The sequence below is a fragment of the Buteo buteo genome, chromosome 3 (assembly GCF_964188355.1).
Source record: "Buteo buteo chromosome 3, bButBut1.hap1.1, whole genome shotgun sequence".
In the NCBI taxonomy this organism is placed as follows: Eukaryota; Metazoa; Chordata; class Aves; order Accipitriformes; family Accipitridae; genus Buteo; species Buteo buteo.
In genome coordinates, this window is record NC_134173.1 from 73,905,537 (window position 1) to 73,933,151 (window position 27,615).

A 27,615-nucleotide genomic window follows, 5' to 3' on the forward strand; every position below is an offset into this window, starting at 1 on the left:
CTAAAGGGTTTTGTTTCTTTTGGGTTTGTCAGCAGTACTGGATTTCCTTTGCTGTAACAACAATTTAACCAAAACATGGCTTACATATTTCCATGTAAGAAAAACACAGATCATTTGTTATTGCTGTTGTTTTAAATTAAATGCATGTCATTAAAATATTCTCATTAGTTTCAAAGTTTATTAAATTTCTCATCTTCTTTCAAAGGAAGTCTCTTATTTTGTATATTCTTTTGTTTGCAAAACTTTGAGTGAAACATTAGTGGCTTTTAAAAGTGAATGCACTGTGTATATACTTCAAAAGGCAAATGCTTTACGGGATCACAAGCAGTACAGACATCTCCTTTGGCTAAATAAAAACCTAAAAGGAGAAACTGCCCTGTATAATACAAAACTCCTATGGTACACACAGCACATAAACAAATCCTAACTTAAACTGTTTCAAAAAATGCAGGTGCCTTTTGTATCCATCAAGGAACAAGAATACTGCATAATACAACTGTTTGACAGGATTAGCAATAAGGTTTTATTTAAATTAAAAAAACATGACAAGTTATACCTAAGAGATTAAATGTTAAAAATTTAATTGTGATTATTAAGAGAAATAACATAAGCTATTTTCCATAGAAATATTTCTGTAACAGAGCACTTTAAGATGTTCCCACACATCTACATTTTTATAATTTCTTATCCTTTACTTAATTCTTCTTATTTTTTTAAAAATTTCTTTTCCTTTATCTTTTGAAACCAAAGTAGTACTGTAGCAAAGTAGCAGTAAGCCATGTCCATCCAAACTGTCAGATAATAATCCATACCTCTGCATATTACCCAGTTCCTCATGTTTCGACTATTTATTGAAAATACACATCATCATAAAACAAATTAGAAAATGGGCATGTTCTTCTCAAGGTGAGAGATATCATCTTAATCATAATTAGGGGTTCACAGCACAGGCAGGTTAAGTCCAACATCTAACCTAGAAGACTGTGTGGAAAAAGCCCGTAGCCCCACATGTTAGAATGAAGAAACCGTACAGAGAGATCCTCCGAGTACTGGCTCTGCAGAGCAGGCACAATCCAGATGAACAAGCCAAGTAGTTGCTACACTGCTGGAGAAAATTAATTTTAAAGGTAGATGAAAGAGGACTGTTAGAAGGGTAAAAAAGGAGAGAGACAAAAAAAGGAGGTGTCCCAGGGAGCAGTGGAATACACTACAATAAAAATACACTACCACTAGCAAGAGAAACTGAGAATATAGGAAATGGAAAGCATTCCCCACCTTTCATATGCATTCATGCTTGAAAGGGGCAGGGAGCAGAGGACAGAAGTTCAGGTGCTGAGGAGCACACCCACTTGTCCTACTCAAGTTTCTGCCCTAACTTGTTCCTGAGCTACCTATTTGAAAAGTAGTTGGAGCCACTACCTACGATGTTCAGTATTTTACAATTCAAAGCATGATATAGAAAATCTAATAAACCTTGGTGACATTTCCAAGTATTGTTTTTCTACTTTTTCTTTTTTTTTTGGTGGTTACTCTGTACTAAAATTAGTGACATAAGGAGGCAAGTTAAGAAAAACAACATTCTGCAAATTTCTGTATTGAAGTTTTTACAATCAGTTCTGTCCATTGTCACACAAGTCCTTTTTGTGCTGACACTAATGCTTATGTTAAAAATTATCATGCACGTGATATGCACAAAAGCAACAAAAAGGACTACCAATATTTGTAACTTAATCCAGGATTTTAAACAAGCCTTGTAATCTATTTCCAACGGCACAATTACGGCACTAAAGAGCTTTGTAATGAATGACATAATCCTCTAGCAAAAGATAACTAGTATTCCAAACATTGCTTATAAGGCCTTTTTGATTTTTTTGCTGAACTGTCTTTAAGAAAAACTGACTAATCAGACAGTTAATAATTCTGAGTTTATGTTAAATCATAATAGGATATCAACTAGATGCCTCTGAAAGAGATAAACTGAAAACCAATTTTAAAACCCAATGGTCTAACATTGGGATTCTATGGCTGATGAACTACCACAGTCCAGTTTATTATGAATTTGCATCTTTTGTGCAAGAAACTGCCACTCATTCATCCTAATTTCTTCATGTTCATGATGATACCCTAACAGAAAAGGGGAAACCCCAACAGTGCATCTAGCTCAGGGCACCACACATAGTAACTGGCTAAGATGGGTGCTGCCAAACAGAATGTGTCAGATCTAAGTTTTACCTGATTTCTCTTTTGTTTGAGAAGGAAATAAAACTAATTTATATCCTCTGAAAATCAGTTTTATCATCTATAAGACTTTGAAACTGTCCCACGGAGAACAAAGCTTTGCTCCTTCAGAAGTTTAGGCTAAAAAACTGATTATTTCAAACACAAGAAAGTAACGTTCAGGTTTGCTTTCCTTGACCAAGAAAGATTTTCTAATTAATAAAACAATGGAAAATACTGCAAAATATTCTTACCTATTTTCTTATTTCGTTCTTCCCCACGACTGTGTGCAATAATTGGAGAATATATGAATGGGCTTTTGGTTGACACATTCTGACCAAGTAGACTTTTCATTTTGTGAGGTCGAAGACTGGTCGGGAGGTTCAAAAGCTTAACAGATCTGTTGAGTAAAAACAATTTTAAAATATTTTATTTATTCTATTCTATTTTATTTTATAATAGATGGTTGTGTTAAAAATGAACTGATAAATACTAAATGACGGTCTCAGTAGGTACTGATTAAAACACCTGAGATGGAAAACATGAAGTAAACACTTAAAGTACAAAAGAAAGTAATACCAACTCAAGGAAACTAAAGACAAAGTTTCAGAAAGCTCTCAGAAAACAAATACCAAAGGAAAAACATCTTCTGTAGAAACCAACAAAACCCAAACTATCCAGATCGGTGATCTGAAATCCAGCTATAAATTTCCAAGTTAAGTGCAGATAACAACAGATAGACCACAAGTCCAGTGCAGAAAACAACCAAATATTTACCTTAAACCCAAACTAGAAGCCACAAGAAATTTCATTGGACAATGTAAAGAACTTCTCCAAGGTGAATAAAACAGACTTTAAAACAGTTAAAACGCACAGAGTTGCTTCTAGAAGGAAGGAAACGTCCCAGAAATTTTGGTGGGTTTGTTGAATGACCAGAAAGCAATTACAAATAGACAGAAAACAAATGATTTATTGGACTATATCCCTGTTAGACCCAAATCCCTACAATACCATGCAGGGAAATCACTGGCCTTCCAAAGCTGATGGGAAATTAAGAGACTAAACATTGGGCATAAGAACAAGCAATAAATTAGTGGATATTCAGTAGAAGTAGCAGCATTATAAAAGCCTGTAAGAATCCTAGTTACTTAGGAAGAAGCGAGGAAAGGAAAAACAAAAGGTGAATAAAGGCATCATTCAGCATCATAGGTATTTTGCTACAGTCTATTAATCTTGAGGTATTTGTGCTTTTAATTAAGAACATCATCAAGAGACGAGAATCTCCCCTTTATAATCACTTGTGGATTAAATCTCCAACTTTTTTAAAATTTGGTTTTCAAGTAAAAAAAAAATCCTACAGAATAAAACTACAGTTTTTGCCAATTGCTAGAGGCATCCCACCACACCAAGGTAGACAAGCAAGAATGAAATAAAATGTTTACAAAATTTTCCAGCAGTAAATATTTAAAAGATACTTAAAAGATATAGTAGGCGTGTACCAAGACAAACAACAGAGTCTAGCTAAAATCCTAGGAGACTTCTAAAACCAATTAAGAGGCCAAGAGCAAGAATGCTAGAAAACCCCAACTTGTTTAAAGATTAACTCCCTTCTTCCCCTCTTTCCTACCAAACTCCCACAGTAAAACTTATCTCAGGGGAATTCTTTGATAATGCCATAATAAACCAGAGAGATTATAAATGTTACAGTACATGATTAAGTTGTGTTTTATGAAGTTCTTCAAATAGTATGACAAGAGCACTTGAGCACTAAGAAAGAAACCTGCCTTCCTCAGCTGTAAACTTAAGTGTCTTCACTTTGAAAAGCAGATAGGTATTCTTTTACACGTTAAGAGTTTTGCATCATTTACAGGATATAACTGAAATAATTCACTTGCCAAAGCTACAGAATTATACTTCATTTCAAAACAGTAAACTATTACTGAGAACATGAAAATAATGTTAAGTCCTCAGCACATTAAAGAACAGTTGTACCAATATCCCACTAACAAAATCACATACATACAAGAAAACAATTTAAAAATTACCCAGATCATTGAAAATAATGTGCCACTGCTGAAAGATAATGAAGCTGTCTGTGTAGTGTTACTCTTACATGTTATCCCTGATACAAGACACCTGATAAGAAGTTACTAGATAACACTAAAAGTATTTTGGAACAAGAAATAAATCACATCTGTATATTATCTGTTGGTGATGCTTAGTGTCAGCAATTTGTCGCAATCATATGCAAAATAACAGACAACAAGCCTGAGGAGTAAAGAGAAAGTATGACAGATTGCTGGATATTTCATATTTTGAAACCTCTTCTGATAGAATTTTGTTACAAATTAGAATGCAACTTAAAGCAAAACATGTAAATGATACTTATTTGAGGAAACATTAAATTTGATAAAGTGCTAATAAAAAGGAGTTTATTTTATATATAGAAAGAAGTGCTTTAGCTTATCCATCATTATTATATAAATAGTGGTGGATAACCTTTTTAATCTTAATGCATGACAGTGGAAGTAATGTTCTTCAACCACATAGTAGAAAGCTATACCCTCACAGGTCATACATAGAACATTAATTCCTTTGTGTGAAAAGCTTCAGTAACATACATTTTCTAGCCCCTGGCCCAGCCCAACTGAATTCAAATGAGTGACAATTATGAATTACAAAATAATTTCACTAGCTACCCAGAAGATCAAAATCTTGTATTTGGAAAAACTTGTGTTAATTAAAAACAACCTTGCTTAGAGGGGAAATGAAGAAAATTTTTAAAACCCCACTCTATTAAGTAAACAGAGGGAAAAAAAATGGCACCAAGTAAATTTAAATTAGTAAGAAAAGTATACAAGGACAACCAAAAGACTTAGTAGTGAAAAGGAAGAAAATGCTTTCTTCTGTTAGTTATATTAGTAAGAAAATTAGTTTTAACCCAGGTAAATTATGAAAATTGGAATAGCACATCTATTAGAATAGAAAGACAATAAATTATTCTATTTTGTATTACCGAAAATACTAGATATGATTTTACAGTATGCTATAATGGAATACTTTCCAATCCAACATGCTTTTAATTTCTGAAGCTTCATCAAAAGAAATAAAAATTCATCAAGGAGATTTCAAGATTGGACTACAGTATTTGAAACGTCAAAAAAAAAATCCCCAAATTCCAAAGGCTAAAAGAAAATACATTAAAATATTATAATATTTAAAGCACATCAATAGTAGACCAAGCATCTATTACAAGATGATACACACAAAGAAAGACTACAAAGAATAGCATACTTAAAGGACGGCTAGTTAACATGAGTAACAGAGTATGAAGATTTTGCCAAGCCAAATCTCTTCTATTGCTTTATAGGTATGGGAGGGGGGGAGTTAACAGTGCAACTATGTTCCAATTTCACTGTGGCATTTCAATGTTTGACAGTATTTTGATTAAGAAATCTGCATCCAAAATAAGGACTTCACATTAAATGGATTAAGAACTAGTAGACCATGAAATGCCAACAGTAAATAGAAGTCGTCATCATCAGTAAATGTCTATGTTTCTAGAGGGCTCTAGCATGGATTGAGTAATAAGCTTAGGTTATTCAACATTGATCAAAACCACATTTCCACACATTTATAATTTATGTCTCAAAAATTAACATTATTTAGCTCAAAGAGTTCTGCAGTCCTGCATCATGATTATTTTCCAACTAGCTGGACAGCTCTACAATACACTAGGTCTGCTACATAGATGTAACTGGAGGCTTTACATTTAGACGCATCTAACATTTTGTTGGATTACGGATTTTTATCGCTATGGCTTTTATAGAACTTTCAAAAGACAAGAAGGGGGAGAGGAGCACAAATGGCAATTCTTGGCTGTTAAATAATGTTGATATTTTCCACAGTCCAAGCGCAGCCAGGTCAGCACAAGCTGATAGTGTAATTGAAGCCCCTGGATGGTGAGCAATTTCTTAAAGCTAGGCCTAGGAATAACAAGTAAATATAACGTGCTTGTCCCCTTCTCTCAGCATACAAAACATTTTAAGTGAGGCAGAGCCTTTCCCATTGAAGTCTTGGTAATCTGTTGCCAAAGTTTTGACTGGCCTTTATATGCATGACTCCTATAAAAAAAAAGATTCAATTGGCATTTCCCATATCTTCAGACTTGAATTTTCTTCAATATTCAGCATGGAGAAGAACAAAAAATTATTATGGAATACATTCAGTACAATCCACCTCCTCCATGGTTTAAAAGTTAAGCAAAAAGCAAAAACCTGAGACTAATTCAGGATTTAACACTTCACAGCTAAACACGTGGCTGCTTTTTTAGCACAAGGTAAGTGTTAGACTCAAGGGAACTTTAACATCACATTTCTGCGCCTATTTGACAGCCAAGGCAGACAGATACCATACACAGTCAGATTAAGGAAGGTAGTTTTGGTTTTATACTGTGTAAGACTTAAGATTATTCCTAGAACAGAAATCTGCAAGAGGCACTAAATGGCTGACAGAACTCTTGCTCCCAAAAGAAAATATTTTGCCTTAAAAACGTTTTCATGGAAGCTTTTGCTCTAACTTCTCTTTACAATCACATTAACTCAAGTACTAGAAAGGACTATACAAGTTTGCTTAATTAACTTCGAATTTTTTTTAATACTATTTAATTTTTATTTCTAAAAAAAAGGCTAGGTTAAAATTTGCCCTAAGTTTATTGTCTAAAAACTTTCAGGAAAAGAAATACAGGCCTCCTTCATGTATTTAGCTGGGAACCTGCCTTCAGAATGTACTGACCAGGGAACTCATCTAACACACAGACAGTTACCTGAACTTGTCATTGGGCATCTTTAAGGTCAATGGAAAATGAGTCAATACAGTCCACATACTCCAGTAATTCAACTCATCCTAGAGTGATATGTAAATTAGGTTAGAAAAACCTGGAAGTTCCTGTCTACGTGTCTTGACTGCAAATATGAGCTAGGATAGTCAAATATGACTAGTTTAGCTCTATACATAGATTTTTTGTGAAACTAAATCAACCCCAAGGTCAGCTGATAATAAATTACTCAAATAACTTTCCCACTGTAATATGTAGCTTTGGTTCTAACAGTTAAGATTTGGGGATCATACGTCCACATTATAAGTTTTCCAGCAAAGAATTTGATACCAGCCGCAACTCCAAAGTACACACTGCACCACTGAACAGGCAACACAGAGCAGGTATCTGCAGAATCATCCTAGATGATTTGTCAGCGCCAACTGAATCCACTGAGGGGACAATGCTGGAAGACCTCAGGGAAAGTGCATTTTTCCCCATGAATACACATTAAAAGTGCAGTGACCCAGGTGGCTGGTCAGTGCACAGCTTTCTACTTGGTCCAACCAGGAGAAAAAAAAAAACAAACACTGTTTCCAGGACACCCCTGGAAACGGTGTGACCATTCTGATTCCGCATACAATTCCATCTGACCACATACAACCATATGCTCCAGTCAAACCTGCACCTTAAGCGAGCACCTCCCACACAACAAACTGTTAGTGTGAACAGACCTATCGTGTTAAATGCACTACAAATAGTTAGACAAGGTCTCTTTCTTCAGTAAATGTGAAAAAAAAAAATGGAAGCAGTTAGAGAGAACATAGTAAAACTAGTTGTATCATGAAAAATGGTCATAAAGTAAAACATTAATTTTCATTTTAGAGACTAAAAGTAATCTGAAAATAAATATAATTTTCACTCTTTGGTTATACACTTTATTATCTGTGATACCAGAACTCTTGCTTCATGAAATGTTTTATGACGACCCACTGAGAACTCAAATCTCTACGAGAACTCTTCAATAACTTCTACCATATTTTTTCTGAATAGCAATTATCTTTCCTTCAAAAAGCCACTTCTTGACAAAGATTTTCTTTTAGCTTTTTCTTTTATAATTGATGCCCAATGGCTGTATTCTCTCTCTGACTCTCTCTAATGCTTCATGCTAGGCTTTAATCTAAACAAGGTATTATTCATTGGACTGACTGCATGATGTGCTTTGGCACACAGGCACAAAAAGGAACATAGATTTAGAATAGGCCAGTGAAGGTGCCAGCCTGAAAATGCATCATCTGGAAAGGAACAAGCTACAAAAGGCATCAGTTCCAGCTGAGTTCCACGCTCCACAGGTGGAACAGCACCCAACTCCTGGACCTTCAGTATGATCAGGCATTGAACTTAAATCTCAGCTGCAATGACAAAATACTTTTCTTCAATTGTATCAGAAACTCTTGAGTGACAGTTAAAAAAAAAAAAAAAACCTCTCTCCTTCTGAAACTAAAGGCCACAGAAGGTATTTTCTGCTCAAAGGCTCTATTTTTGCCTAAGAACTTTTCAAAACAATTTGACATTTTGACATTTTTCCATGTTACTGTGAACAACTTACGTAAACTGAGAAGACTACATCCTTCCAGTATCCTTTAAATTTTGACAGGTACTGTGGAAAAGTTAAAGATGGTATTTTGGAGTCTTACCTCACAATAGGCAATTTGGTGAATGGAACAGGAGGTAACTTCAAACCGTCTGGAAGAGTGATGAATTCCATTGTACCAGGGCATTTTGCTGTGTAGCTTTCCAAGCTCTGTGTTACATCTTTCTTTTCTAGAAAATAAATTTGTTTAAAATAAAATTAAAAAACAATTTCAAACTTACATGTAACAAAAGTTTATGATGAAGTTACAGCCTAAAGTTTTACTTGGTTATTTTTGTATTTATACAAAATAACTCTAATGGAATGCCAACTAATTTTTGCATACAATGCTTAGAGTTATGCTCCAGAAGCCTTAATGAATGGATCAAATATAATTAAGTGACCTTACGCAAGACAGTTTTCTGGACTTTTCAGAATTTTTGAAGTGTCACTCTATACCTACTTTTTGTTAATTTTTCCATTGTCAAAATACAAATATCTACAATTTATCTAGTAAATCTACATATCCAACACAATTGGCCTTAAGCATGTTAAGGTTACTAATAAGTAGCATTGTTACGTGAACAAGCCCTGCTCTAAAACATTAGCTGAAACAATACCAAAGCCAAAGAAGAGAAACAAATTACTTTTAATGTTACCTTGTGTTAAAACTACCTAATTCTTAAAATAATGGTACTACAGTATGCTACTAAATCATAACAACTGGTAAAATTTTTCTTTTTGCTTAAATTGCTTAAAAATACAAGAACATTCAAACAAACATATGTTATTTGGGTTACTTTCAATAATGGATAATAAATGCTTATGTATTTTATCAAAAAATTGTTTTTAACAATGTATACAATTGTGTCTCCAGAAAAAAAAAAAAAGTCTATTTGGAAATATACGGCCTGAACACAAAATTACATTTCTGTGATGAAATGGGAGTCTGCAAACAGAAATAAGCCTGAGAGTGTGTGTTTAGAGGGGAGAATGAGATAGGAGAAAAGTCTTAGACCTATATTGTTTTAAAGCACAGTAAACTTTCCTCCATATATGTGCTACCAATAAAAAATAACTACTAAATAACTAAACTGTTTCTAGAAAATACTTCAGAAATCAAAATACTCAAAACAAGAGAGAAAAGGGAAGAATGATAGCAAATACTGCTTTCCAAAAAAACTGCTTAGACAAGTGTATTGAGTTTATGGGGCAAGGTTTTGGTAGCAAGGGGTGCTGTAGGGGTGGCCTTTGGGAGAAGGGACCAGGAGTAGCTCCATGTTGGAGAGAGCTGGTTCCAGCCAACTCCCAAAACGGACCTGCCACTGCCCAAAGCTGGGCCCATCAGTAATGCTGGTAGCATCTCTGTGATAACATATTTAAGAAAGGGTAAAAAATGCTGCATAGCAGCTGTGAGAGGGAGCAGTGAGAAAAATGTGAGAGAAACATATCCTGTAAACGATGCCACTGCCCAAAACGCCACCTTGGGCCTTGAAAGGCACAAACATGACGTTTGTGCTGCCCACATCAATCCAGCTTAGTTTGTAAGCTTCCAAGGCCATGAGTACATACTCTTTCAAAGCAAATAAACATTAACTGTAATCACCTTCACTCTGAAATTAATGCCACATAACTGCAAAGTTGCCTTGCTTGTGTCTGTGTTTCATTGAACTGTCTCTTGAACCATTCACTACATTTTAATTTTGTGTAGGAAACGCTCCCAAAAATACATTATTAGACATACACATACACTTAGATCAGCACAGCACAGCCAGGAGTTGTAGTGGTTCAAGACAGTATTTTCACAAAAATTTCAGGCTACAGCATTCAGGTTATTTGCCATGTTATGTGAGCAAGGGCACATAGTACAAGTAGAATCCGCTGAGGTGCAAAGCATCACAGCTACCAAGAATGATGAAGACAACACTACCGTATGCGCTTAATTCTGCTTGAAACTGGAGGTCTGTCATTCTGAAGAATTGGCTTTCATTTCCTAGTGTGAAACAGTCAATTACTGTATTCAAAGAAAGCATGCTGCCACTTGCAAAAAGAATTTGTTTATAGATTTGAGTTGCATTTTTATTTCACAGTGGAAGCTCAGCATGCTTTCCGCGAAGACAAGGCTAAAACAAGACATTTTTCTGTGCTGATATTGGATGAAATGCAGTTTAAAACATGCTACTGCCAAGCCAGCAGTTCTATTACTTTTTACTTGGCACCACATCTCAGCTGAGATGCTAAAGGAATCCACATCAATAGGACATATTAAGATGCACTCATGATGCGAAAGAGCAAGAGCTGCATGATCTTGCCTGACAGCCACTTCTGAAAGAAAATGTTGGAGCCCTTCTCTGTTGACTGAGCACCTCTGCTACCTGACCTCTGTGGTATGAATGAATGATACAAATTTCTCTACTTAGTCAAATTTGCAAAGCCTTATAGTTGCCAAAAACCTGCTACAGACTGCTACTTTCAAACAGCTCTGAATTCTAGCATCTGCCTGGCTGTCATCATATTTTGACACAATCACAAACTGCACAAACCTCCTGGGAAGATCTATTCAACTACTAAGTCTCCTGACCCATAGTTTAGAAGACTGACTGTGACTGAAACAGTTATCACCGGTACTTATCTTTCTCTTTGCAAAGAGGAGATAGAAAACAGCTACTCTTGGAGGTCTTTACCCACCTAGTGCCTTCATGCTTGTATACATCAGCAGGAAGGCATTCACCACTTGATCCTTTGACCTGTGAATTCACCTCAACCGCTTTAAAAGCCTGCACTGCAGCTGGAAACACTACTGGATATTTGTGTAGGTATTACAGAGACTCATTTATTGAGTGAGAAATGATGGACTATTTCCTCACCTGGAATAACTACATTCATGATTTTTTTTTTTTTTCTACAGTTTCTCTCCAGACTCATTGAAAGATCAGGATCATAGAACGGCTGCAACCAATAAAGCTGAACAAAGCCATAGTCAGTATTGCCACTCGAGCACATACTTCTCAGTTTGTTTAGTATAACCTCAGTACAATTTCCCCATTGCATACCAAATTCTTTTCATTACGTTTTTTTAGCTGCTTCTGACAACTGAAAATTTTGCAAGTCCACCAATATTCTTGCTAATTTTTTGCTTAAGTACTTCATGTCAACACCACGAATGTTGGTTTTGTCACAGAGCTGCTTCAAAACTTCTTCTAATATGAGAACACAAAAATCTGAAAGCTTCAGTTGCACAGTTAGAAACCATTTGTGACTGAAAGCTCTAAATGTGAAAAAGAAAAGTCTTTCTGCTAGTTTCACTATAATGTGAAGCAGTATTTCACAATAATGGAGCCATTGAAAAATCAGACCTGGACAGGAAAAAAGGTCAATTATAGACTAATATTTTTAAAGCACTTCAGTAACTGTGATTTAACAGTATCACACAAACAGCATTTCATGCCTTGGCAGATAACAGAGAAAATTAGAAGAGCACTGTTGCTATAACTGTACAATTTAGCTCTTCAATACTTGAAGAAATTTAAAATATCTGTACTCGGTCTCTGTGATGGTCTGACAAATTATAGCCCATGTCTCAAACATTCGTTAAAGAACTTTGGTAGAGAAGACGGCCTCTGTTGAAGCGCTGGAGTTGTGTGAACAGGACTATGTGGCTGGAGGAGAGGGCCCCACGGAGGGTGGGACCGCGCTTCTCAAAAGCAGCAATTCCTTATCTTCAGCAACCACGAGAAGGAGCACAGCATAAGCGCCTGGAGGAGGGGGCCCCACAGAGGACGGGACGGCGCTTCTATCTGAAGCGGTCATGCCAGCAGGGAGAGAGAGGCAACTCCCCAATGAACACACAAGCTCACCAACTGACTCCAGAGAACCCCAGGAAGGTGAACTGCGCGTCGAGACCACTGACTATAAAAGAAGGGAGGATGAGTTCTCGGCGCATGCCCTCCAGAACTGGATCTCTAGACTGGCTGGACCAATGCTGGACCCAGGACTGGTGAAACCCTTTTCTTTTCTTTCTTTCTTTCTCTTTTTTCCTCTCTTTTCCCCAGTCCCTACGCCTCATCCTTTTAAACATAAACCACTGATCAAGTATGAGACTAGGAGTGGATGTAGCCATCCCTGGGCTCCTTTTTAGAAGGAGTCCAGAAAGCAAGGGGGTCCGCTCTGAACCTCATGACTCAACGGGAGGGCTCTCCTTCTGACACAGTTTCATGTTCCTTTTTCCACTCCTTTTTCTACACCTCTCTTCTCTTGTCAAACAACGGCTTAATGACATGATGCAAGGTTCATATTGATAAGTTCACTTATACTTGGGCAAGGTTAGCTTGGTTGAATAAATGTTGATTGTTGTTTGAACTCCCCTGGTGTTGTTTCACCTGAATTCTGACAAAGGAAATCCACAAACCCGAGTCGCTCCAACTTTGGGATGCGACAGTCTCAGTCACTACCTATTAAAAACTAAGTCAAATATTAAAAATACAACATTTGTTCTCTGACAAACAACTGGTTGATCTGGTTTTGATGAAGTCATTGTGTCCCCTGCAGAACAACCTACAGCAAGGTAGAATGAAGAAAGGGAACATTCTATGTCTGACCTGCCAACTGCACTGGAAGACAAACGGCTTTCTATTTCCTTATGCAACTTGCTAAAATCTTGAAAAAGGAAGTTGGGAAACAAATAGCTAAAAGCCTTCTGACTTCAATTTTCCCTTGGTGATAAGCCCAGAATCAACATTTTAACAAAAAACCTAGTACCCAGGGTTTTTTGTGCTGGCTGAGCTTTTCCTTCCCCCTTGAAAACAGCAAATAATGTTCACAAAGGAGAAGTCTGAGGAGACCTCCTGCAGCAGTCAGCCCCTGAGAAGTGGCAGACAACTGGCCTACCCAACTCTCTCAGGAACAAAGAGTCAAACATCTCTTTGATAAGTTACTAGTAACACGTAACAAGACAGAAAAGTCAGTCTGACAGTAGAAAAAGCAAGAGAAACAGTAGTTTCTGCACCCAGAAACACAGATATTTCCTTCACAAAAAAAAAAAAAAAAATTGCTTGGTGAGCCCTCTTACAACTAGGGAAGAAAATAAGTCAGTGTCTGCTGCCAGGGAGATCTTCAGCATCACCCTGCCATCAAGACACAGTTTGTTCTTTAAACTAAAAAAGAATTTCAAAAAGGGCACAAAATACATTAAGACCCTCACAAAAACTGAAGTAGAAATTGAGTATTCATAGACAGTAACCACTACAAACTTTTTACCTTGAAGTTAATCACTAGATTATAGCATGTATGCAAAGGTCTTCATGACCTTTCAGGTAGTCCCTCAACTCCAGTTTCACATAGATGCAGATGGACAGTAAGCAACCTATTTGTATACTCAGTACATCACTCTTCAGTACCACAAGCAAGCTAATGTTCTAAGTGAAGTGCCTTAGCAAGACTTGCATGATCAATCCACTAATTCAGTATTTCAGTTGTTTAATTCAGCAGAACTGAGCAGATCTCCTCTAATTTGCAGGCAAGCATCACCTGTTTTTCCGTTACATTAAGTCTGATAGGTATTAGATGACAGAATTTTCTACAGTTTTAGTAAACAGCATCTCTAATAGTTTTCTGAAAAATACATGGAGCAAGTAAACACGACTTCAAACTGCTCAGAAATCTGATACTTGAACAAGTTGCTTTTAAAGCAACACAAGGAATGCTGGGTTTTCACTCCAATATTCTCTACTGCAATAAATCTCAGCACTTTTACCTAAGTTTTCATACTGCCCTGAACAGCTACATTTCAGACTCCTACCTATATTCATTAGGTCACCAGTTAGACAGGAAGCACGTGCAAGCTGACTGGCCAACTGGATGACAAAATGACCAAAGCGAATGAGAATTAATGCTCTTTTTTCCCCTCTTTTAGGTCTTTTGCCTCCTCAGGGCACTGTTAGGGTCTACCTTTTCTATGTATAAACGACTGTCATGAGACTGGAATAAAATTTACAAATTAACATCTCTGATCTGCTCTCCACACCATGTTTTGTCATAGACTCAAAAGCTATTCTTATGGGGAAAACCAGAGAGGCACCGACAAACCACATATTACCTGAATCCTCTTTCTTTGAGAAATCAAAGAAAATAAATCTCTGACTACAATGGAGACTAAAACTAATAAAATTCACAGTTTGACATGGAAAAGAGCAGGAACAACAAGAAAATAATTAATCTATGCTACCCACAGAGCTAGACCCACTTTCATGAACAGATCATCATGAACAATATCTAAGAAAGTGGCTCCATCCATACGAAGACGAGAATGAGAGCAAAAGGATTCAGTTATTTGTTGGGTAACAGCTCATCTTTGAAAAAGAAATTATCAGCTTTATTACTAACTTGGAGAGGGGGGGGAGAAGATAATCTTTTCAACATAGACAAAAAGAAGAGTTACGTGTGTGTCAGAATAATGTTTTCTGCTTTTAAGATAACCACCACAGAGATAGAATGAGGAGATTGACTAAACACACCACAGTCTTCTATGACAAGATTTTTAGTAATTATATAAAATGTGTACACATCAAGTCACAGCCAGTTTGAAATTCACAGCTAGCACAAAAATATTTTTAGATAAAATCTCATGAAAAATTGTCATAGCTGAAGTCAGAGTTCAGAAACATGCCATTAAAATTTTGGTATCTAGTTCTCCACCATATCTGAAAACTTCAGATGTCTGTGTACTTTGAATACTACAAAAATATATTTTGTACATACAAAATCAGTATGTAAAACACTGAACAATATTAATAATTTTTTCATGTTACAAAATACCAGAAGACCTACCTCAACATAAAGTGGAGCAAATTAAGCATAGATAACTTACATGATAAAAAAAATTAAGGACTGCTGCAAAGCTGCTTCTGAGCAAATTAGGCTTTGTAAAAATTTACAGATAGAATGGGATAACTGTTAAACACATCTGATTTTGTATTTTGGGTGGAAAAGGCACAGAGACAGAAGATGGCAAGAATGACACGCTCATTTCTGTAGGACATTTTTTCCAATATACTGTTATACAAAGTCACAGGAATTTGGCCTGAGGGGATTATCATGATTGAATGTTTCAATGCCTCCACTAGTGATACATAGAGAAGAGACTCTTGCTTGGGAAAAGGACAGTTTAATTGTTTAAAAACCTAGACAATTGGCTGAAAACTTAAAATGAAAATGTCAGCTCTCTCTACTAACACATAGTTGAGTTTTCCCATCCTTTTGAAAAAACGTTTCTTCACTCCTAGACCTTACTCTTCTTTTCTTAGCACATCCAATCATACTCAATGGACATCATGTGGGGAGTTCACCAAAGTATATGGATGACCTTTTTTAAACATGGATATTTGTTTTTACATATAAAGAGCTACTTTCAGTAGCAGCCTTGATTCCAGTGCCTGCATTTGGATTCAGGCTAAAGAGAGCAGTATTGAGTCTGTTAAGTGTCATAAAATTCATTCAAATGTTAGTAACACTGCTTCCTTCAGTACAAAAATATTAGCTCTTAAAAATACAGCACAAATTCTTCATGTCTTTACATTGCCAATTAAAGTATGTCTTCCCCAAACTAATCTTTTTTTTTCTGGAACACAAACTTTGCAACTTGTCTTCATTTGAACACTTGTATCTCTTCCTTCAATTAATCAAATCAGGCTTCTTCAAAAATCAGAGGTAACTGCATGAAGACAGGAATTTTGAGCTAAAGCTCAGAAACTTCATTTTCTTCATGAATGACTTAAAACAATTTAATAGGAAACTTCTGTCATAAAGAAATGTACTGTTTTACTGTAATAACTGATCTTCTGTTTTACCTAAGAATTTGGATATGGTGTTGACTGGAGTTTTTCTCTGTACCTCATCAACATCCAAGTCTAAACAAAGGTAAATCATGTGTGAAAGACTTTCAGGTTTGTTTATAATGCTAGACAATTTGGATCAGTCTTCATTTTATTCACAGTACACTATTTTTTCTTTCATATAACATATGACTTAAAAAAATGTTGGTCTTCATATTTTGTGCTACACAAATTAATTTAAATCTTTTACCACTGTTGCTAGTTTAGTCCCATTTATTTATTCCACTTCCAAAAAAAAAAAATCACTGAATTAGGATCTGAACTAGAGTTATTCAAGAAACACAAGGATAAGCAGATTATTATTTGAAACAGGTAAACATGTGTAGGTATTGTGGTTTTCCTCTTAGCAACCTTCACTTTCTACATAGTCTAAAAGACATGTATTTCAGGAAAATAAATTACACCTTCTTAATAAAGCAGTTCAAGTGAAGTTATTTAATAAGCCACTTGTCTCTAGAAAACACCAGTTCGAGAGAGATTTTATAAGAATAAAACAAGCTCAGAAGAGTTTTACCCTGCTGCTACTATTTTGAATTTAAAAAAAAAGGGGGGGGGGGGGGGAGGTAAAAAAGCAGGGAAAAGTGTTGCAGATAAACAACTTCCAGGAACAAGAGCACATAACAGCGCTGAAGTTTTATAGTACACAACTGAAGAAAACACAGAACTAGATGAAAAGCAGCAAAATTCATGGTACCATGATGAATAAGAAGAGCTAAGTGGCTTCTAAGAAGCTTCCTCCCACATTCATATACAACCTCCTTAGTCTTTTATTACAATATGTCAGAAAGCATTTACATTCAAGCTTTTCTTAATATATTCATTCTTATACTATGTTGTGCCACTGCTATACATCGAACACATGAGGTGACAAGTCTGTTCTATTACTTTTTTTTTATATATATATATACACACACAAATATACTTTTTTATATATACGTACACAGATAAGATATGGCACCATGCTGAAGCTGTAAAAAGATTCCCAGTTAATGGCTAAGAACCTACCATGCTTCTATAAATATTCCCTGGTAATTATATTGAAGATTTCAGTCTCCATCCTGAAATCAGTTAATATTATAAGACCAACCAAACTAGCTCCCTTTTGAAAGATTTATTGGTTAGGCAAAAACAACTTGCAGGTACTTTGTCAACTAAAATACAATGCAGTGCATTAAAACCAGTTCATTAGTGCCAGTTAAGTAAACCTCACTTAACCTCATAATTTTATATCAAGTTTTAATTTGCATTATATTCTCTGTTCAGTCTGATTAAAGCTTCATTCTTTTCAGCCCTTGAAATCAATAACTTCTACCTTTCCAAAAATTAATTTACACCCTATAGAGGGCCCTAGGGAAAATGCTGTCTTAATTTAAACACAGCATTCAGGAATAACGTTCCTTATGACTACAAAACATTGTGAAGTGCTGACAGGCTACGTCTATATTATCAAGTATTGCAGCGTAAAAGGAGAGAAGCTGTAGAGCAAAGCAGCTGGTGCCTGTATTACACACACTTCAGGGGATTACTTGTGACAGTCAGCACAAGCAGACCTTCTAAGAGAAGGTTTCCAACACAGGATCTCTTACTTGCCACTCTCAAGAAACAATATCACGATCAAGTCTACTCTAGAAACTCTTTTACATAACCCTGGCTCAGCAACAAATTGTGATATTGCCATTTTTGCCAGTTTCCTAACAGCTTACAACTGTTTGGAAAAACAAAAGCCATATGACTAATAATCTCTTTCCTCAACACCATAATCTCATTCACTTACTGTTTCTTTCTATCTCTTCTAATTATTAATTAATAAACCAACGTATCAAAAAGGTTTGGGATTTTTTTAATTCAGGAACATTGTATTAACTAAATCACACTCATTTAAATGCTCCATCACTCCCTGGAAAGAAGTCATGCTTCAAAGATGTCCCAACTCCTTCCCAGTAGATCACAATTATCCATACACCTACTATTATTTAACATGGTTTCTTATAATTTACCCAGTACAGATTTACTGAACTCCAGATGGGTTCATAGGATGGAATTCAGTCTACCTTACTTCAAGAGAAGAGTCGATGACTGGGGCCAGGTGCAGACACCTAGTCAGTACTGAGATAGCCATATATGTGTAAAGGGAGAGATGAATCTTGTCAAAAGAATCACTGGGATGGCCAGGATCATTAGGGTGACTAGGATGCAGACAGACATCTACACTGGAGATAAACCCACCTCAGTGAGAAGAACTTCCATCACTCTCTGAACTCTTAAAAAACGCAGAGATGCATTTGCCATTTGTAATTTTAAAATGAGAATGAAGACAATTTAAGAGATGCATTAATTGCTACTGTTAGTAGTTCAACTATTTAATTTTAAAATTCTTTTAGCATCTTTGAACCTTATCTGGTATCTGAAATTTATTACTACTCATTTTACAGTTCAGATCACTCCCCACCATAAACCCTTTCTAATTACACTTTGAAACAATTCCACAGATTTATTCTCAAGGATCAAGCCTTGGAATCTTCCTTCCTAAAAAGAAAGCCTTGATCAAAATTTTCTGATACAGTTCAATCTTCCCTGAGTGTCTCTTTTTATACCTCAATTATGTTTCATTTCTGGCAGGCTTCCTGCTTCTAATATGTTTGAAGAAGTTATTAGCTTTCATGAGTTCAGCAAGTTACGCCTCAATCTTTTCTGGGCTTGTGTCATCCGTCCGCCTGCCCCTCCCCCCCATTTAATTTCTCAGGATTGACATTTCTTTCTACATTGGGACACCACATCCACTTTTATACAGGAAACTTTTTTTTCTCCCCAGTTGCATTTATTTTGCTGTTCAACCACCCTTGCTTTTTTCTTTTATTTATGTGTGTTTTAATGGAGAAGGAGAATACGCTTACAGAGAATCTACTATGACATCTTTAAGCAGTCTCTATGGTACCAGCAAACAAACATACCACTCCTTTTACTTTCTTCCCATTAGCTTCTTCACTTTTACGTATCTCCTCCTTTCAAAGTTTAATACTACTGTCAAGGTGGTTTGTTTATTTTAAAATCAGGCCTTCATATTTGTTTATCCTACATTTTATTTCTAATAGCTATAATCGTGTTTCCTGTGACCTAAATATGAACAACAGGAGGAAAAAAAAGAGGAAGAACACTATGGCAATAGGCAGAAGGGACAGCAAACAGGAGCAATGGCGACCAACCATTTCAAACTAAATAAAATGAGCTGAAGCTCTCAAGAACTCTTGTTACAGCAGTCTAAACAGGGAAAAAATGATAAAGTCATAGCAAGACATAAACAAGAGAACAGGATATGGCTAGGTGAACATACGGTAACAAGTTGCTCCAGCAGTCGATCAAAACAAGAGGTGGTTTTAAATTATTGCATGCTTTAGAGTAGCAGCAATTATTTATAGGTTTATAGGTTATTCTTATTCCTTTCTCCAGTGAAATGGTATTTAGTCAAATCTGTTTGGGGAAGTATAACTCACCAAGTGCCCATGCAGCTTGATTTCATTTTCCCAGGTGTTTGGGTGGAAATTCAAGACAATGTTTTAAGTAAAGATCCTCAGAAATTGAGTTTGGTCTTTACTGCTGCCAGTCTAGACTTGGCAGAAGGGTTACACTTAAGGGCATTTACACATTCGCTTTTGCTCTAGCTGTCAATTTTTACGAGCCCAGTTTAATATTCTTTCTTATTTCCTATATTTCTACATAGCAATTTGAAATTTAAATAGCACCAAGTGAATGCATATGCAGTCTGTTCTATAAATAAAAATGTCTGTAAAATACTGCATAGTTTCCTCTTTCAAGCTGTGAGATAGAAAGGCATATTTCAAGAGTTGTCAGACACTATGTCTGACATCATCAAATTACGATCAGTCCAGGCTTAACCATAATTTCTAAAGATAAACAAGGTTTGGGGATTTTTTTTTTTTCTTAGATCAAGCTCATCCCTTCTTTGCAAAGGCACAGACCTCACCCCGGCAGTTGATATGTCAGCCATCACCTGAGCGCAGCAGTCTTGAAAGGAGGATGAAAAGGTTCCGAAAGCAATCTCAGATTTTTGGCATGCAGTCCCTGGTCCTCCAACTACCAACAACTCTAAGCTGTCAAGGCATCAAAATTGTCTGCCCAGCCAACACTGACAAGTCCATCACAACTGATCTAGAGGATGAGGGGAACTGAAATAGCATTCAGCATAAATTTTGGCAGGAATTCTTCATCAAGGGAGGATGATCTCAGCACTGGCTGAGAATAAGCAACTTCTGGAAGGGGAGAGATTGTTTTCATGAGAAAACAGCCTGGAGCCAAACTTAGAAACCTCTAAGGTTTGCATGGCATGGATCAATGTGTCATATGATTTTGAAGTGCCAAGTAATAGCCAGTACTGCAGTAGGGATAGAATCCTGCCACCATGGAGTTCAGAATCACATGAATGAACTTTAGACAACTAAGGATATTTCTGAAAATTCAGCTCAGGACCTCTGAAAGGAATAAAAACCTTTTTCTTAGGTAGAGCTATGTTTTTATCATCCCACTGACCAGCGTAGCCATGGCATGCAGTTGCTATCTGAGATAAACCATAAAAACAACTCCTGACCAAGTAATGATCTCAGGCACTCCATGGTATTTCCTGTGCAATGCCTATATGGAGCTATATAATGTAGGCATAGTGAAAATCAAAATCCACACACAGAAATCCCTCCTAAAGGAGACTGATGAACTCTGTTGATAAGGTTTGCTTCTGAAGATAAAATACCCAGCTACAGCAAGGAAACCCCTTAAAGTCCTTCATCACATGCAAGACCTTATCTGTCCTCTTGTTGAAAAGTGTCATAACAAGTCTTTCACTAAAGATTTCATGTCTTTCAGCAGAATCAATGACTGTGGCCAGGGTAATGAGTATCCACTCTGGGGAGGGCATGCCTCTATCAAAGGGATATTTGTAATGAAGCCCAGGATATCATTTTTAGTTTGCTAGGGCTAAAACAAATTTCTTCATGACATCAGTAGAAAGATAACCAAGCTAAAATTATTCAAAATCTTACACTCAGTAAGCAAAGAAGCCCTAATAACCAGATCTGCAAAACTGGAACAACAAGCATTTTATTTGCCAAGCTCCCAGACATTTTGTGGTCATGGCTGTGGAACTTAGCCTATTTATTTTTGGTCAGTGCTGCTGCTGAAAAGACTAAAGGCAAAGGTCATCACAGAAAGACTGAATTACATGATAGCCACTCTTCTGTCTTTCTGGTGTTGAAAGGTAAACATATACATACATGAGAGGCCACATGGTCATTCTTCAGATTGTTACTGAACGTGGTTCTGTTTCTGAAGAGAATATTCGTGTTAATCTAGGGAATGATAAGAGCAGCAGAACAGACGTTTTGAGAGACCAAAGGCCATGCTAATGCTGTAATAGTACCTGCGCTGACAATCCAGTTGGATAGAGATGCACGTGAAGGGTCCCAAGAGAGCTCAATCATGTAGGCTGTATCCAAAATCAATAACCATGATGGAGAAAAGAAAAAATATGGAACATTGTCATTTGTCTTGTTACCTTTGCCTGCTGACTATCCAGGACCAACGGGTAGAACGGGTGTCAAAAGGCCAACGTGCACCTTCACTTTAGCCTCCACAATCTAAAACCCCTGCCAAACTGCCTTGGGAACCAACCTCTGTCCTAAAGTCTAGTAACAGAGGATGCAGCTGGAACTAACAGTGGTATCCAACGATGTAAGAATCAACCACGCGCAGGAATGACAGGAAGGCACCCTAGGACATTTCAGGAAGTACCTCTAGATATTGTTCTCTCCATCACCTACTGTTACTCACCTCCAGAATAAAGACATCCAGAACACTAGTCAACAGATGAAAAATGACTGCTGCATGTTTAATGCAAGGTAGAATCATCATAGAATCAGTAGTGTTATTAATTAAGTACACAACAGACAGAGCAGTGGAGATGTCAAATGTGAAGCCTGTCATCTCACTAGAAGACTGAAAAGAACTAAAGCACAACAACAATCACAGGACAGGAAGATCTTAATGGCAGAGGTATACAGAAAAGGGTATGTTATTTCCCAAATAATAAAATAGACAAACTTCAAAGATCTTTAATGAACTGAACTCATCCACAAAAAAAAAAAAAGGAATGAAGCATTCCTAGTTTCATCCCATACCATGAATGGTGAGAAAAGGTCACCTCAGTGCACTGAGATCCTTGCCACCAAAAGCAGAACAGCAGGCATGGAAGTTAGAAACCTACTGAATGTCTGAAAGAATGTGAACTTGCAGGGGTGACAGACATGCTCTCTGTAAGTGGTTTCTGTGTGAACAGTCACATTTTGATAATAGCTGTTTCCAAGTAACTCTGTGTTTAGACAGGCCCTAATAGATGAGCTGACTCAGAATCACTTGCACACATTACAAATCACAGTCCTTTTAAATACTATGGGTATTATCAATAAAGATCCACAATACAATATTGGGGGTTTTTCCAAGTATCTGACCTTACCCAAATCAAATTCAGTGTGAGCTGTACATCCAGTGTTATATTTCAAAAAGCATTATGCAAAAGAGATAGATTTAATTCCAAGCAACTTTGCAATTGCACATTTTAATTCTTATTTAAAGAAAGAGTGATTCTCAAGGGCTTGTTAACATTAAAACATAATGGCTTGAGATTAGAGAGCTTTTATGCAGAATTTGGTACCTCTTTTTGCTAAGCAGAAGACGGCATTTTACATATTTATGTAACTAAATAGCTTAATTTTAAATCAGACTCTTCGCTTCCATGTTGTTAAAATAGTGACTGACATCTCCCATTTACTTGATGACACTTTTTATTCAGATTTGCCAGGCTGCATGGTTGGAAATTGTAATTCAAGTAAACATATACAAAAGCTGTATTTTAAAATAATTATCAAGTGTCATTCAATTAAAATATAAGAAAATTTTGTTGTAAACACCAACTAGTTTTGACTATGCATTTGGGTACCACAAATAAAAGCAAGAGCTTCTAATTAATAGATCTTTCATTATAACTACTACATCTCATCTTCTGAACTTCTACTTGAAGTGATCAATTTTTTCTGTTTTCTGAAGTCTGAGTATCTCAACTTCAACTGAACTAGTAAATGAACAGAATTAGATTAACAAACTAGAATGAGAGAATATTCCTTTTCTGTGCCTAGAAGCAGCTAATCCTGAGACAAAAAGGGTTAGGAGATCAAGTTCCAGTGCCAAATGTTTAGCTGGTAACTTACTTTCAGCTTAAGAGTTTTCACTTCTATTTATTCTGTTTTTAAAGATGCTCTGCATACTACCTGAATTTCAAATGCAAGTGTAGGATTTAACATATATTATCAATTACAAGCTTTAAAAATATGAAGTTTATTTGATTTAAGAAAAAAAAACCACATTCATGGAAAAACTTTCTATGCAACACAGAAAAAAAAAAAGAAAACCAACATTCTTGAACTCCAATGCTGCTGTATTACTTCAGATAAAGTGAAAATTACTGTATTACTGATTAAACCTTTAATTGGTTAAGAAAACCTGGAAGTTTCAGTCATGTGATTATCAGAGTTACTAATTACAACACTTTTAAAAGTTCATAGTCTAAGGGAAACAGTTCACAGACTTAAAATAGTAAGTAGCATAATCCTATGCATTCAAATCATCTTGCTTTCGTCCTTTACCTACAATCCAAGGTTGAAGGGGGTTTGTTGGTTTATTTTTTCCTATGCTAAATGGACCCTTGCACAACATCACATGATATCAATCTCAGAAAACTTACCAAAAAATTACAAGCCAGAAATACATTTCTGGCACTGTCATCCACACTCTAGCTAGTTTGGAACACCACTAACCGTGTCTGAGCAACATGCTATCAATAAAAGACTTCAAACACAACACCAAGTTCTATTTTGGATGTCTTCAGGAGAGGAGGAGAAAAACATTCAGCTACATTTCAAACACATTGGAGAACATTTACTTTGATTTTTCAAAGACAGTAAATATCAGTTATCATAGGTCTTATGAAACTGGAAGCTCTACTCAGACATACAATGTCTGAAGACAAGAAGCACAGAAGCTGCTTCTCATTAAATGTGGACATGCACAGTAGAAGAGTTTAAAACCTTGTCTTCAGCCAATCTTTCCATACATAAATCAAAGAAGCTTCATTAAAAGTCCTGGAAGATTCAAGGACCTTTTGAGAGCAAATAAGGTCTACAGACAGAAAAATAATTTATTCCAGTTTATTAGTTCCTTTCAGTTCCTCTCCTTCATCCACTACGGATTTGATCCACTAAACTGAGGGAATTCACTGGCAGGCAAAGACCTAAAGCTCACCAGCAAAGTCACCAAGGAGACACATTTGGCCATAACTAAAGGAGAAGGAAAAAAAAAAAAAAAAAAAAAAAAAAAACCTACACCATTTTACTCCCATCCTCTTTATCATAAACAAGGGACTAACTTAAAAAAAATGCACTTTCTACCTAGCTTACTGTGAATCAAAAACATTTTTTAAAGCCTTTCATCACTAGTTCAATCTCATTAACCTGGGTGATAAAGAAACCTGTTTGAAATATTTTTCCTAACAAATATAATACAAACATAACACAAACATAACAGTTGTCACTTTTTCCTTTTCCAGGTGATTTTGTAAATGCTGTGTGGCCCTCCCCCACAAAAGGGTCCTCACACACATCATTAGCATTTCTGAAAATCATCCACAGATACCTTCATTCCCTTGTCATCCACTGACAAATTTAATAAATCCCACTTAAATTTATTGTGGAATTAAATTTTTCTTTTTAAAGAAACCACAGAAACTTACAGAAACTTAAGCCTACTGTCCTAGTTAAACACTGTTGAATTCAATTCCATCACGTTCAGTTTCTACAAGTTCCTCATCTCAAATACAGAGACAAGAATCGTGCCTACTCCCTTAGATGAATTCTGTATCCACTCTATGAGTGTTTCATCAGAAAACATATTTCATCAGAAAACTCATAGCAGATTCAGTCTGAACTACCGTAGAGTCTTCTTTTCTGAATTTACTTTTCAGCCTCAGCTCCTCTCAATCTCTTCATTAATAGCACTTACAAAAGCTGCTAGTATTTTTAAATAATGCTTCTTTTTTTAATCCAGATGCAAATTAAGCCCTCTAATCATATTCTTTATATTTACAGAGGAAATACAGCATTAGGCTTGAGGCAGTCAATTTTCAGATGGAAACCACTGAAGGAAGTTTTATATTAGATACTACACATCAAGGTCAGAACACTAATATTTAAAGTTAATAACACTCTATAAGTGATTGATTACCATCAACAAGCTACCTCATGCATTCACAGAATTCCCTAACTTCTGTGCTCTCCAGTACTTCTCAAATTAAGTATATTTCAAAACAGTTACATTATTTGACTGTAAGGAAGTGCAAATATCTCTTTCTTTTAAAAATCATACCTTGATCAGAAAGAAAATCCAGCATGGTCTGGAGAAGGAAAGACAGATGCCTGACACACAGAGCAGGATTGCCCATTCTTCTGGAAGCATATACAAGTTCATGAAGCAAACGCATCTGTACTGCAGCCCATCCTCTATGAGTTCCTATAAAGTAAGCAGTCATTCAATACTTTTTAAAGCTGGAAATCATCACAAACCAATTGGTTTTGGTTTTCTTTATACACTAAGCAGTAATTTAATGACACTTATAAAAATCACCCAATGGAACTAATAATTACAAAATCCAATCTTGTACTCAAAACAAAAGAAAAATTAGGATCTTTGAGTTTGCATGAATATTTAAATGTGAAAGCAATTTTTGTTTTATATGCTCATCTATCAACTAATAAATTTATCATCAGAATTCAGAAAAAGAAGTTTACACTTCCCATGAAGTAAAAACAAAATGATACAGAAAACCTTTAAAGTTTTATGTTTTTTAAATTCTCTGAACAAGAAATGCACATGAGATTTCATACAGAAACTTCATTTTTATCTAAATCAAGTACTTCTTAGCTCTCTTTAAAGATCAAGCAAAAGATATTTTCTCTGAATGCTTTCCTGGCCATTAAAAGTCAGTAAAAAGCAATAAAACTACAGGACATGAAGCACATTTCCTGATTTTCAGTCTTTAAAAACTAAGTTTCAGACTATAAGTTATTTTGTATTTGCAACATATCTATGGTAACAATAAATAGATCATCACAATGTAACTTTTCTTTCAAAAGCATAATATGCAGTACATTTCATGAAACTTAACCTGCTTTTAGTAGTAAGAAAGAGCAATACTTTTTAAATAACTGATATTCCAAACTGTGCAGTACTTCATAAGCTTCTAAACAGCCTTCCTTCTAATATTACCCTTCAGCAAACTTTTCTTGAAATATTTACTGCAACCAAACCTTGAGAGTTTATATTTTGCACACAAGAGTCTCATTATTTTTCATGTGTGAAAGGTCATTCTTATCAAGTAGCTCTTACAGCTTACAGTGATCTTCCCATATGTCTCTGAAACAGCTATTTTAGGAGTAAAATCTGACAAATCACTTCAGTGCAACATAAAGGTAAGGTAAAAATGAAAGATAAACACCAATCACATCACTTTGGGGGTTTTTTTAATCGTTACTTCTTGCAGAACTTCTACAACCTCTTCTCCCAACACAGTCCCATCCCAGTCCTCTCCTTTTCCATCATAGGCCACAGCATATTTTTTCCAGCACATTCCCTCTTCCTAGACTCTTTGTACCTTTCTGTCTAGTCCACTTGGCATTTTCTACCTCCTCCCACACACCATTTCTTTCAGGGACTGCTAAAACCACACCAGTTTAAAAAAAAAAAAAAAAAACAAAAAAAAAACCCAAAAAAACCAAACTAACCATCCACATGTACAGTGGGTCATCTACATGCCTGTTTAGTCAATGGAGCTAAGAGAGGTTGGAAAATATCACCTAGTGGCTAGACAGATGAGTTTTTCCATATTCTCCCTTGACTGAACTGAGGAGATAGCTCCATTATTTCAATGGCTAAGTGACCTAGCATAT

The 27,615-nt window shown here is 36.0% G+C and overlaps 1 protein-coding gene across 3 annotated transcripts in view; it reads right to left on the reverse strand.

The window, feature by feature from the left end:
• The window catches only part of TRAPPC9 (trafficking protein particle complex subunit 9), a 520,195-nt gene that overhangs the window by 460,860 nt on the left and 31,720 nt on the right, over positions 1–27,615 (reverse strand). For all 3 annotated transcript variants that reach the window (XM_075024013.1, XM_075024014.1, XM_075024012.1), the window contains 3 exons: positions 26,036–26,179; positions 8,731–8,857; positions 2,472–2,617 (listed from right to left, as the gene is read on the reverse strand). In XM_075024013.1, coding sequence (XP_074880114.1) covers positions 2,472–2,617; positions 8,731–8,857; positions 26,036–26,179 — 417 coding nt within the window. The remainder of the gene's footprint in view (positions 1–2,471; positions 2,618–8,730; positions 8,858–26,035; positions 26,180–27,615) is intronic.